This window comes from Hylobates moloch, unplaced genomic scaffold (assembly GCF_009828535.3).
Source record: "Hylobates moloch isolate HMO894 unplaced genomic scaffold, HMol_V3 SCAFFOLD_20, whole genome shotgun sequence".
NCBI classification, from domain to species: Eukaryota; Metazoa; Chordata; class Mammalia; order Primates; family Hylobatidae; genus Hylobates; species Hylobates moloch.
The window spans coordinates 35208787-35220189 of record NW_026652295.1 but is presented as its reverse complement, the minus strand read 5'-3'; the positions used below and the strand labels follow the sequence as shown (position 1 = coordinate 35220189).

The window sequence follows — 11403 nt, the reverse complement described above, 5'->3', positions numbered from 1 at the left end:
ATCAATGTTTTGATAATTCCACTTGCTCAAGACATGTACTAACTTACAGTGAGGAACTACATGGCCATATTCTACATCTTTCATAGTAGAACAACTATACAATGCCTTACATCAGAAATGAGGAAAACTAAAGGTTAAAACAGCAATGTTTTACACACATATTTCATGTGTTAGTTTAGGAATCATTTTGGGTACCTTCATCAAATCCAGACGGAGAAATCAGGATACTAAATGAGAATCTAAATACTGTATTTGTAAGTACAGTCCAACACGGGGAAAGTTGCATGAACAAAACTAATCAATTATACTAGGCTTACCAAAACAAACTTTTTTTTTTGGAGACGAAGTTTAGCTTTCACTCAGGCTGAAGTGGCTAGATCTCGGCTCACCTCAGCCTCCCAAGTGGCTGGGATTATAGGTGCCTGCCACCACACCCGGCTAATTTTTGTATTGTTAGTAGAGACGGGGTTTCATCATGTTGACCAAGCTGGTCTCTAACTCCTGACCACAAGTGATCTACCTGCCTCAACCTCCCAAAGTAATGGGATCACAGGCATGAGCCATCACATCCAGCCAAAACAAATTTCAATGATCTTGTCTCAGAACCTTAAGGGGTCTACAGCTGAATTATCTTCAGGTACCCGACGAATCCCCCTAATAAAACAGGATGAAAAAAATTAGAGTGGACATAAAATCAAATTCAACACTACTGGATTATTTAGAGAAAAATGTACTTCCAACCCAGTTTTTTCTTCAGTAACTTTAATTAGAAATCTTTCTCGAAAAGATGGAAAACCAGAAGGCAACAATCTGGCAGTACAAAAATATACAACTAGAAGAGATTACCACCAACTAGATATGACAACTAAATCTCATTCAGAACTCTGAAAAAAAAAGTATACTTGGACAAAATACTAAACTAGTGGTTCTCACATCACCAAGGGTATTTATCATGTAGAACTCCTCAAAATTACACAGGGTTAGGTCACCCTGAAAAACTAAGTCAGTGAGCCAGGAATCTGGCTGTATCTATTCTGAAATACCTCTTCAACAAAATTTCTAATTAAGCAGCACTGTACTAAAATGAATGTAGTAATAACCTGGATTTTCCATCCACATATGGGTTTGTGTGAGAGCCACTGACTGCAGTCTAATAGGGTGGGAGTGTCATGGACATTGACAGATCACGTTTGTAAGGATCTCTAAGATACTCAAATAGTAGATACAGGGTACCTGTGCTTGGTAAAACTACAACTTTCCTACTTTCTGCTTAAGACATGGAGGTCAGAAGCAACCCACAATGAACTGTGAACCAGAGATCAAGCTAAATATTCCTTTTTAATAGAAATGTGAATCTTGAAATGTTGGGCAGACTGGTCTCCAACTCCTGGCTTCAAGAGATCTTCCCACCTGCCCTAGCCTCCCAAAGTGCTAGGGATTACAAGCGTGAGCCACCACATCCAGCCAGTATCTTTGAAAACAATCAACTATAATCCTTACTGTTTCTTTACATTGTCATCAAGTATTAGTAATAGTGACTTCTAGTGAACACCTTAATCCTTAAACCACAGGTCTAAGTTCAGTTTTGTGATTCCTTTCATTTTTACACTCAACCCAGAATACGCACAAGACTGGTTAGTGTGACCTGTTATTTTGGGAATTACAACAACTTTAAAACTTCCTAATAGCCACAATCTAAATGTGCAATTCAAAGCTTTAATAATTTCCATGTTCTGAAGTTTCTAAGGGTACTGAGGTTGTGCTAAGGCTCCTGGTTAAAGTAACTGCAAACTAGGACTGTAAGTCACCTAAGTCAGGATAACTCCCTGGTGAAGTCACTTTTATTTCAGGTTCTGTATTATTTCTCTTGGCCATGTTATACCCATAACTGTCCTTTTTACAGAAACCCTTCCAACTTAACAGCCTGCAAGGAAGTCATATACTGCCCAAAAAATGCCCGTATAAGTTGTCCATTTATAAGGGCAATGTAATTGACATACTGCATGGCTTCCCTACCTTCTTAGCTATCTTGGCTTGTTCCAAACAGGAACAGGTTTTAGGCTATGTGGGAATACTGAAAGACAAAATGCCCAATGCCAGAGCTCTCAGTAAATAAACAGGCAGTCTGAAAAGTGTCTTTCTTGAACATGCTTAACTTTAAGGCTGAACCTTCCTGACACCAATTCTCCCGAGATTTGTGTAAAAGGTGGAAATAATTAAATAATTTGTTTAGGAACTGTATCTTAATATATCCATTTAGCTTGAACTCTTAATGCAATGACTTTTCATATTTAAGACAGTCAATACAGCATAATCCGAAACTATCTTGAGAGAGCATATTTAAGGAAACTAAGCCACAAGACTGTTGCATTATGATTTAATCTAATTGCACAAAAATCTGAAATTACAACTCCTCCCATTTTCTAAGAGGAAGGTTATGCATGCCTCCATATTCAATTCTGCACTGTTACATTTGAACCATATTGTGAACTTTACATCATGATGGATCAGCTTAGAATTCCCATGCAACACCTCAAATTATAAAATGGAAGCAATTTTTAGACCTGTGGAAAGTTTTCATGCTAAAGATAAAAGCCATTTGTTAATGGGCAACTTACTTTGTGTTTAAGTACCAGGTTGCTGCTATACTTTAAAATGTTAGTCACTAAGTATCATGGACCCTGAACTGGCTTCTACGCCTAAAAAAAAAAAAAAAAAATGGGTTAACTATCACTTAGGTGACATCTATACTCCCTTCACTTCAGAAGACTAATCCATAGTGGCTCTCAGCTGTTTCTTCTAAGAATCGTGTAACCAACTGCTTCCCATGGGATAAGAACAATGGTAACAGTGGGTTCAACTGACTATTACACAATTATGCTAATATTTTATTAATTCAAAAGCACTTTACAAGAAAATATAAGTATGGCTTCCAATAGGAATGTTATACCTGGACTTGGTACCAAGCTCACAGATGTGAGTTTGCAAGGAAAAACAGGCTTTCAAGTTAAACAACAATTTGTAACCAAAACTTTAATCCCAAGGATTCTCACAAAACATTACAAATGACAGCATGAAAAAAAATCTTGCACAGTAACTCAAAGTTTGGCTCTACAATGTACCCTTAAACTGGCAGGACATTTTTGAAATCTCAAATTTGCACATAAAGAATGTCATGAACAGCCATGTATTCATATACAGCAATCAAATAAGGAACTTATGACCTAAAGCAAAGGTAAACTTTCTTGAAACTTAACATTCTATACCAACTAGGCAACTTCTGCCCAGGATGGAAGTGAGTTAGATTTTTCAAAAACCTCTAATTTAATAGTGCAGCGTTTCATTTTACCTGATGGCTTGTGTTTCATTAACAGTTTTTAAAGACTGCTTGTTCAACTATAGCTGCAGCCTATATCCCAGCTATGGAAAAAAAGTAAATCTTAGTTCAATTTTTGCCAGTTGTTTCTGTATTAAAAAAAAAAACACACTTCTGCTGAGCAGATTTAGAGGTTTATTATCAGTCTGTGCATAACTAAAGTTCAAAGCAAATTCAATTTTGCTTAAGGGAACATTGTAAAGTAACAGTTCTTGGTATTACACGCCTCGTATGATCCATTTCAAACCATAGAGAATTACACCTTTGTGTCACTGTTTCAAGAAACAAACAGATTTGAACAGCTAAAACATCTTAAAAATGCACCAAGCTTATGAAGTCTCAAACAAAACTTGAATTTTCTGTACATACTCCTGTCAAATGAAGTAATTTCCTGTACACCACTTCTCTTGCAAACTGTCGTCTATTTCCTTTCATTTGACCTAGATCGACTAAAAAAAAAAAAAACAGAAAACATTACATCTGTAACTAGGTGACAGTGACATATCAAAATAGAATTTTAAGGTAAAAAATTTATGGCTTAGAAGACAGGCCTTAGCACACTATGTATGCAAAGTCTGAAATACAAGCTATCAAAGACCTTACCTACGAGACCTAGAGAAGGATCGGGACGGCTTGTGATTTCTCTCCCGAGACAGCGATCTCTCTCTTCTCCTATCTCTAGAAAGGGACCTAAATGAGAAAAAAAAACATTAGGACCAATGAGGTATGATAAAATTATACGTAAATATTTTCTTGATCTGGCACGGTGGCTCATGCCAATAATTCTAGTATTTTGGGAGGCAGAGGCAGGAGGCTCACTTGAAGCCAAGAGGTTGAGAACAGATTGGACAACAAAGTGAGATCCCATCTCCACAAAAAATAAATTAGCCAGGTATGGTAGTGCGTGCCTGTAGTCCAAGCTACTCAGGAGGCTGAAGAGGGAGGATCACTCCAAGGCCAGGAGTTAAAGGCTACAATGAGCTATAATCACATCACTGCACTCCAGTCTGGGTGACAGATCCTCTTTTTTAAAAAAATTAAATACTTTCTAAAAAGCCTTTGAAAACTCAAAGCTGACTCATCCTTACAACCTGATTCATTATTAAAGCCGAGGTTTATTCCCATTAACTAAGCCATCTGGAAAAGTTTAGGAATAGCAGAAACACTGCCATTTCTAAGAATGTAGCCAAAAAAGGTAGTCATTTACCTGCTCCGGCTGCGAGAGAAGCTTCTCCTTCTTGGAGATCTAAAAGCAGAAACAGGAAAATTAGGCTCATCATCAATTAGTATTTATGGCGTGAGGCATTTCCCAACTTTTCAATCTCACTGTTGGGCCCAGTGAATGTGCCGAAGAACTGGCACCCATCGTCCAAAAAAAAAAAAAAAAAAAAGAAAAGAAAAAAAAGGCACAGAAGGATTAAGAAACAAAAAGCTCAAGTGAAAAGCAGGTATTCCAACCATGGATTCACTTTAACAAAGAATGCTTCACAGCAGATCTGTCCAATGCAAAACTTCATGTCAAACTAACTTCACTACCCAAACACCACACCAAAATATAGTCCCACAAGTAGTTCCAAAAACAGTACCATAAACCAGTATTTGGAACCCATGCAAACCTGTAAGTCCATGACAAGACTTAGGTACCAGGTGGATAGTGTAATTTTGTGAAAACGCGGTAGGTGTAAATATTGATGCCATTAAGTGCTACATTAGAACTGCATTTGTGATCGTCACATTTAAGAGTGTGTTTAGGCTTACCAAAATTACCTTAGCTTGGCCCACACTTCAACCCCAAAATTTTAAATTTTGAAACTGTTAGTAAAACCATTTAAAGGTGATAGGATTCAACAAATTTTTGCCAGAAAAGCTAATCTGTTAGAGATATTAAAATTTTTAGTTTGGCATCTTGCACATGCAAATAAGTTTCACTTGAAGGCCTAGTTATATTACGAGTTCCCTATCACCCTTAAAAGTTTTTCAAGCAATATATATGTACGTTACCATTCAATTATGCACAGCCAGCCTTTGATCCAGAAAAAAAGAATTACTTTAAGCCGCTTACTCCTTATTTTAACCAGCAGTAAACTGTATAAGCAGGAAAAACTTACTAGTTTTGGGTTTCAACAAGCTAGAAATGGTGAGGTGAGGCTGCCGGACTGACGGCCAGGAAGAATTTGCTGAAAAGGTTTTGCCAGATGTTGCGTTGGATTTAGTTGGTTGGCGAAGGGGGTGTTGTGGATTTTTCCTGCTTTTTTGTTAGCCGAAGGCTGCTGCTGTAGTTGTTGTGAAGACATTTGGTAAATAAACAGCTGAGCTGATTGGCCAGGAATGTGTGGGCGGTCGAGGTGGCTGCTGCCGATTTGGTTAAGGTTGGAGAGAAGGCTGAGAGAAAACAGCATGCTCGGGAACCAAAGGGCGGTGCAACCTGACGACTGGCCAGCCTGGGTCATGTGAAACGACACCAGCCAAGCTGAATGGGGCGCGCTGGTCACATGACGCTGAAAGGGCTAGTTGACTGGCTAATGCAGATTCAGAGGGTGGTGAGAAGAGACATGATGGTGACTCTGTAACGGGGTTCATTTTTATTAATAGATGGACCAAAAAGCACAAAAAAAATGAAAAACAAGCCATCAGTACAACCATCTATCAGCTAACAAATACTCTTTTATTATGATGGGCAACAGTGTGTTGTTGTTTTTCAAAATAGCAAAAGGGGCAAGATTTTGAACTCCTGTCTCCTAGAAGGACTCCACTCACCTGTAAGAGGTAAATTTAGTCCTATAGAAACTATTTTGGAGGTCTGAGGAGATGTGGAGTTAGCACCCAGACAATACTGCCTGGTCCAAGAATGATGCCATTTTCAATTACAAAAAAACTGAATTTTCTCCTATTTGGGATTGAAGAACAGATGACTGGGATTACTTCTTTTTTAGCCCCCTTTATTGGTCAGTGACTTAAGTTAGTTTCAGAATGATTTCTACTTTACCAGTTGTAACATTAAAACAGCTGCCTGTTTGATAAATATTACAATTGTGCTAGTAGTAGAAAACACAAATTTGTGAAGAGCTAGAGTTGAATGTAATGTTTGTCATTATGGAGCCAAGAAATGGAAAAAGGCCTAAACTGAAGTATAAGGGAAGATTTGGAAAGATGCAACTAGAAAGATGAACTAGAAGACAGATCCGAGATAGAAGTTACTGACTACCAACATGAACAGTGACCTAAAGACAAAAGCCAACACTCAGCACAACTCACATACCCCAAATGACACCCAGCAACTGTTTCACAGAAACCTCCGATTCTTCCAAAGTTTAAAACCCACCAACAAACTTTAAGAGAAATACCTGCTCCTACTAGCTACTTCATTACACCAATACCTCTAAACAAGCTTTCTCTCAAGTACCTGCGACGAGGTGGAGGACTCCTCCTACGATAATCATCTCGAGGGCGACGACCCCAAGAGGGAGGTGGGCCACGATTTCTACTTCTTTTTTCACCATTCGACAGTTCCACTCTTACACGGCAGCCACATAGTGTTCTGAGGGGGCAAAGATATTAAACTTAAAACAGCCTGACTTTCTGACCTGTATTAAAGCCAAAAGTACTCTCAGTTGGCTATTCTGCAAAGAACACACCTGAGTGTCTGTGGAATTTAACATCAAATTTCTAGCTCCCTTATTTTTACTAATATAAAATGAGCTTTGGCCGGGCACGGTGGTACACGCCTGTAATCCCAACACTCTGTGAGGCCAAGGCAGACAGATCACAAGGTCAAGAGTTCGACACCATCCTGGCCAACGTGGTGAAACCCTGGCTCTACTAAAAATACAAAAAATAGCCAGGTGTGGTGGTACACGCCTGTAATCCCAGCTACTCAGGAGGCTGAGGCAGGAGAATCACTTGAACCCAGTAGGCAGAGGTTACAACGAGCCAAGATCACACCACTGCACTCCAGCCTGGAGGACAGAGCGAGATTGTCTTGAAAAATAAAATAAGCTTGTTTCCCAGTTTCAAGTTAAAATTTCAATTAATTTCAAATTAAACAGGATTTTCTAAAGTACCAATTCACAAGGAAGTCAACTTCTATTTTATCACCTAATTGTTAGAGCCAGTCTGATTATTGAGCTCAATGTTAATTTGTTAACAGTTGCAATTTAAGTGTGAAGATCCATTTATCCTTGAAAAACAAGTTCTCCTGTATCTTCATTATGATTTCTTCCCTTGAGGTCCCAGCACTTATTTCAGTTATTTACCAGGCTGTATTTATTGGTCTCCCCCTGCCCCACTCCAAGTAAAAAATGGGTTCAAGACAAGACAGAACCATTTTGGCCATTTTACAGCACCCTCTCCCCTCAATAGTCAGCGCAGAAGAAATTACAGCTGTGGCCAGGTGAGGTGGCTCATGCCTGTAATCCCAGCACTTAGGCTGAGGCAGGAGGATAGCTTGAGCCCAGGAGCTTGAGGCCAGCCTGGGCAACATAGACCGCCATCTGTATTATTTTTTAAATAGTAAGTATACATCTTTTTAAAAAAGAAATTATAGCTCAGAGTAGTAAAAAAAAAAAAGACCATTATTCCTCACCCTTAATACAACCAGTCATTAAATTTAGATAAGCTATCCTATTTGGAGAGTGACTGGGAAGAGGTGGGCCCTGGAAAACTTTACTACAACCTGCTTGAATTGACCAATCTTTCATGCAGCTTTACAGTGAACACTCAGACCCTTTTTCCCATTATATTTCCAAATATGAGGAAAGGGGAGTGGGGGCACGGAGGTCAACACTCAGGCCTTACTTAGCCAGCTAACAGGACACTATTAACACAAAGGAAAATAGTAACTGATTCACTTTCTGGAATAAGTATTTCAAACACATAAAAGTAAAGGTACAACCAACCCATGTAACCATTTTGTAAACAATTTTTTAAACAAGTATCAGTTCATAACTACTTTTAAAAATATTTGATCCTGGCTAGGCACAGTGGCTCACACCTGTTAATTCCAGCACTTTGGGAGGCCGAGGCGTGCAGATCACCTGAGGTCGGGAGTTCGAGACCAGCCTGGCCAACATGGTGAAACCCCATCTCTGCTAGAAATACAAAAATCAGCCCCGCACGATGGCGCACGCCTGTAGTCCCAGTTACTCAGGAGGCTGAGGCAGGAGAATCACTTGAACCCTGGAGGCCGAGGTTGCGGGGAGCCGAGATTGTACCACTGCACTCCAGCCTAGTGACAGTGAAAGACTCGTCTCCAAAAAAAAAAAGCCAATTGTATCTTTAGATACAATTGGCCAATGACTGGGAAAGCCATCTAATAGCCACATATCCTGTAGATTTTAAATATGAAAAACACCAGCAACACATTTATATCAGTGTAATCATTAAATCACCTTCCATCTAGCTCTCGGACTGCATCAGCTGCATCTCGGGGATCTTCAAATTCAACAAAAGCAAAGCCGGGTGGGTTTCTAGCAACCCACACACTTCGGAGTGGTCCATAGTAGCCAAAAGCCCGTTCCAATTCGGTCTTGTTGCCATTGTTTCCAAGATTGCCTACATAAACCTTACAGTCCAATGGACAGGAATCACGATGCATTTCTGTAATGAAAAATACCAAAAACATTCATCCATCTAAACATCTACAGTTAAAACCACAGATCCTTAGAAAGAATTCCATTCGAAAGAACAAAAGAGTTTAAGGTAGCACGTAAAGAGAAAAAAAATTCCAAAATGCTAGAAACCAAACAAGAAATGTTACTGCTGAGCACCCATATTCCCCCATAACCTTTACTCGTAACCCTCAGGAAGCCAGCAATTAGTGAAGAAAAAACAGCTTCCTCGGAACGTTGAGAACTGGGCCGTGAGTTAAGAGCCTTAACCTGTTATTTCATTTAATCCCCAATATAAAGCATTTCTAGAAAAATAGAGAAGAGTTCTGTTAGGGACTCAAAACCAAATAAAACAACGATGAAGAAAGCTAATCCTTAAGGTTATACTACCAGGCAAGTAATTCAAAGTGCCTACATAAGCCAAAACTTACCAGCTTTAATAAAAATAAGGCCAACGATTTTCACTTTTAAAAAAATGCCCATGGACCAGGCGCGGTGGCTCACGCCTGCAATCCCACCACTTTTGGGAGGCCGAGGCGGGCGAATCACGAGGTCAGGAGTTCGAAACCAGCCTCGCCAATATGGTGAAACTCCGTCTCAACTAAAAACACAAAAATTAGCTGGGCATGGTGGCGCACACCTGTAGTCCCAGCTACTCGGGAGGCTGAGGCAGAACAATCGCTTGAACCCGCGAGGCGGAGGTGGCAGTGAGCCGAGATCGCGCCACTGCACTCCAGCCTCGGCGACAGAGCGAGATTCCATTGCCAAAAAAATATAAACAAATAAATAAACGCCTATTTTGGTCATTTGGAACTATAGGAACAAGGCTACTATCACGTCATTAGATAGACCAAAGTCTTACGCAGTAAATTTATCAAGCAACGAGACCAACTTTCCAGTTTTTTAAAAAATGTAAGCTCATAGCAGCACTTATTCACAGTAACCGAAAGGTGTTAACCCAAACGTCCGTCAACAGAAACGGATAAGCAGAATGTGGTATAGACGTGAGTATTATTCAGAATGATGTACTGACAATGCTCCAACGTTGGAAAATCTTGAAAACATTACGCTAAGTTAAAGAAGCCAGACATAAAAGTACACACGATTCCATAAATACTAAATATCTAAAATAGCTAAGTTCAGAAAGACAGGAAGATTAGTGGTTGCTAGGGACTAGAGGAAGGGGGACAGGGAAACTGGGAGTAAGTGTTCAATGGGTAGTAGTCTCCTGGTGGGGGGAGGTGACGGAAATGTTTTGGAACTACGTGTAAGTGATGATTACACAACATTGAATATACTAAATACCACTTTAAGATAATTTCACTTTAATAAAAAATTACAAAGAGATATTTGCTACTAAAAAATTTACTGCACTTTGGGGACTTATTATTTTGTTTTTCCTTGGCGGACTTATATTTGATAAAGCTTTATTACTAAGTCACTTCACTTCGGCGATGAATCTGATAAACTTGTAGACCAGTTTCAATTACGTAAAAACCATCTACTCAATAATTCAGCTGAAGCGCTTTCCATAAACACCACGTTCTTCTTACTCTGGGCTGGTCTAATTAAAACATCCAGTCCAGACACATCCTATTTGCCGTGACCACACCCTGTGCCCAGGAGTTAGTTCTAAGACCAAACCACCGGTAAAAATTTTTAAAAACACTACTAGCACCTGTCTTAAGCCTACATTTTAACAGGAAGCGGCTGAAAGAACGAATCTTAAGTTCAAGGAAGATCGTTCGGTCTTAGAAAAAGGTGATTAGATTCAGGCTACAAAATCTGAAACATGAAAAGTAAAGGTGATTACGGGGGCAATTTAATATGAACTGAAAAGCTCGGTCTTGGTTAGTGACTTTACAAAAACACACTGAGAAGCTCCCCAATTAAATGAGGGGCCAAAAAAAAAAGGCGCCATAAAAATAAAAAGGCCGTGACCTGGAGTACAACTCGGCTCTCGGCTCCCCTTTGTGGTTCCCAACTCCCGGGTCACCCCCTATCCTGGCCCATGCCCCAATGAGGAATATAAACCCCTCCACCCCAAGACGAGGAAACCCTCTGGTGGGCCGGGAGCCCCCGCCACCGCCCCGCGCTGAACGTCACAAAATGGCGGCGGCGCCTCTTTGTCTCAATCTGGCGCCGCCATTGGGCCTGGCTCCTCCTTGGTACGGTTAAATTCCACTTCCACCTCACTCCCTCTTTCGCTGGTCTCTTACCGAGCTCTAGGGTTAAAAAATGCGGCGGCTCAAATCCACACGCTCCGATGAGTCTTCCCGCTTTCCTCCGGCCCGACACCAACCAAAGCTCTCGCTCACCCGGCGTCCACGAAATGGCGGACCACCGCCGTCTCCTCGCCTTTATTTATACGCCATACTGGAATCACGTGATTGGACGGGCTCCCCCAATGAGAAGCAGAAG

General features: G+C 40.3%; 1 protein-coding gene across 1 annotated transcript; it reads right to left on the bottom strand.

Moving 5' to 3' along the window:
- Positions 1-2137: 2137 nt before the first annotated feature.
- On the bottom strand, positions 2138-11337 carry SRSF3 (serine and arginine rich splicing factor 3). The gene is made up of 6 exons (XM_032141690.2): positions 11202-11337; positions 8764-8971; positions 6780-6914; positions 4584-4622; positions 3980-4066; positions 2138-3825 (listed from the first exon to the last, which is right to left on the bottom strand). The coding sequence occupies exons 2-6, from the start codon at positions 8967-8969 to the stop codon at positions 3798-3800; spliced, it is 495 nt and encodes a 164-aa protein (XP_031997581.1). The 5' UTR covers positions 8970-8971; positions 11202-11337; the 3' UTR covers positions 2138-3797.
- Between the last annotated feature and the right edge of the window lie 66 nt (positions 11338-11403).

Coding starts and splice junctions, on each gene's coding strand:
- SRSF3 (XM_032141690.2), bottom strand. CDS start 8,969: ATGCATCGTGATTCCTGTCCATTGGACTGTAAGGTTTATGTAGGCAAT. Junction 6,915..8,763: donor GTCCGAGAGCTAGATGGAAG/GTGATTTAATGA, acceptor TTGCCCCCTCAG/AACACTATGTGGCTGCCGTG. Junction 4,067..4,583: donor TTCTCTCGCAGCCGGAGCAG/GTAAATGACTAC, acceptor TTTCTCATTTAG/GTCCCTTTCTAGAGATAGGA.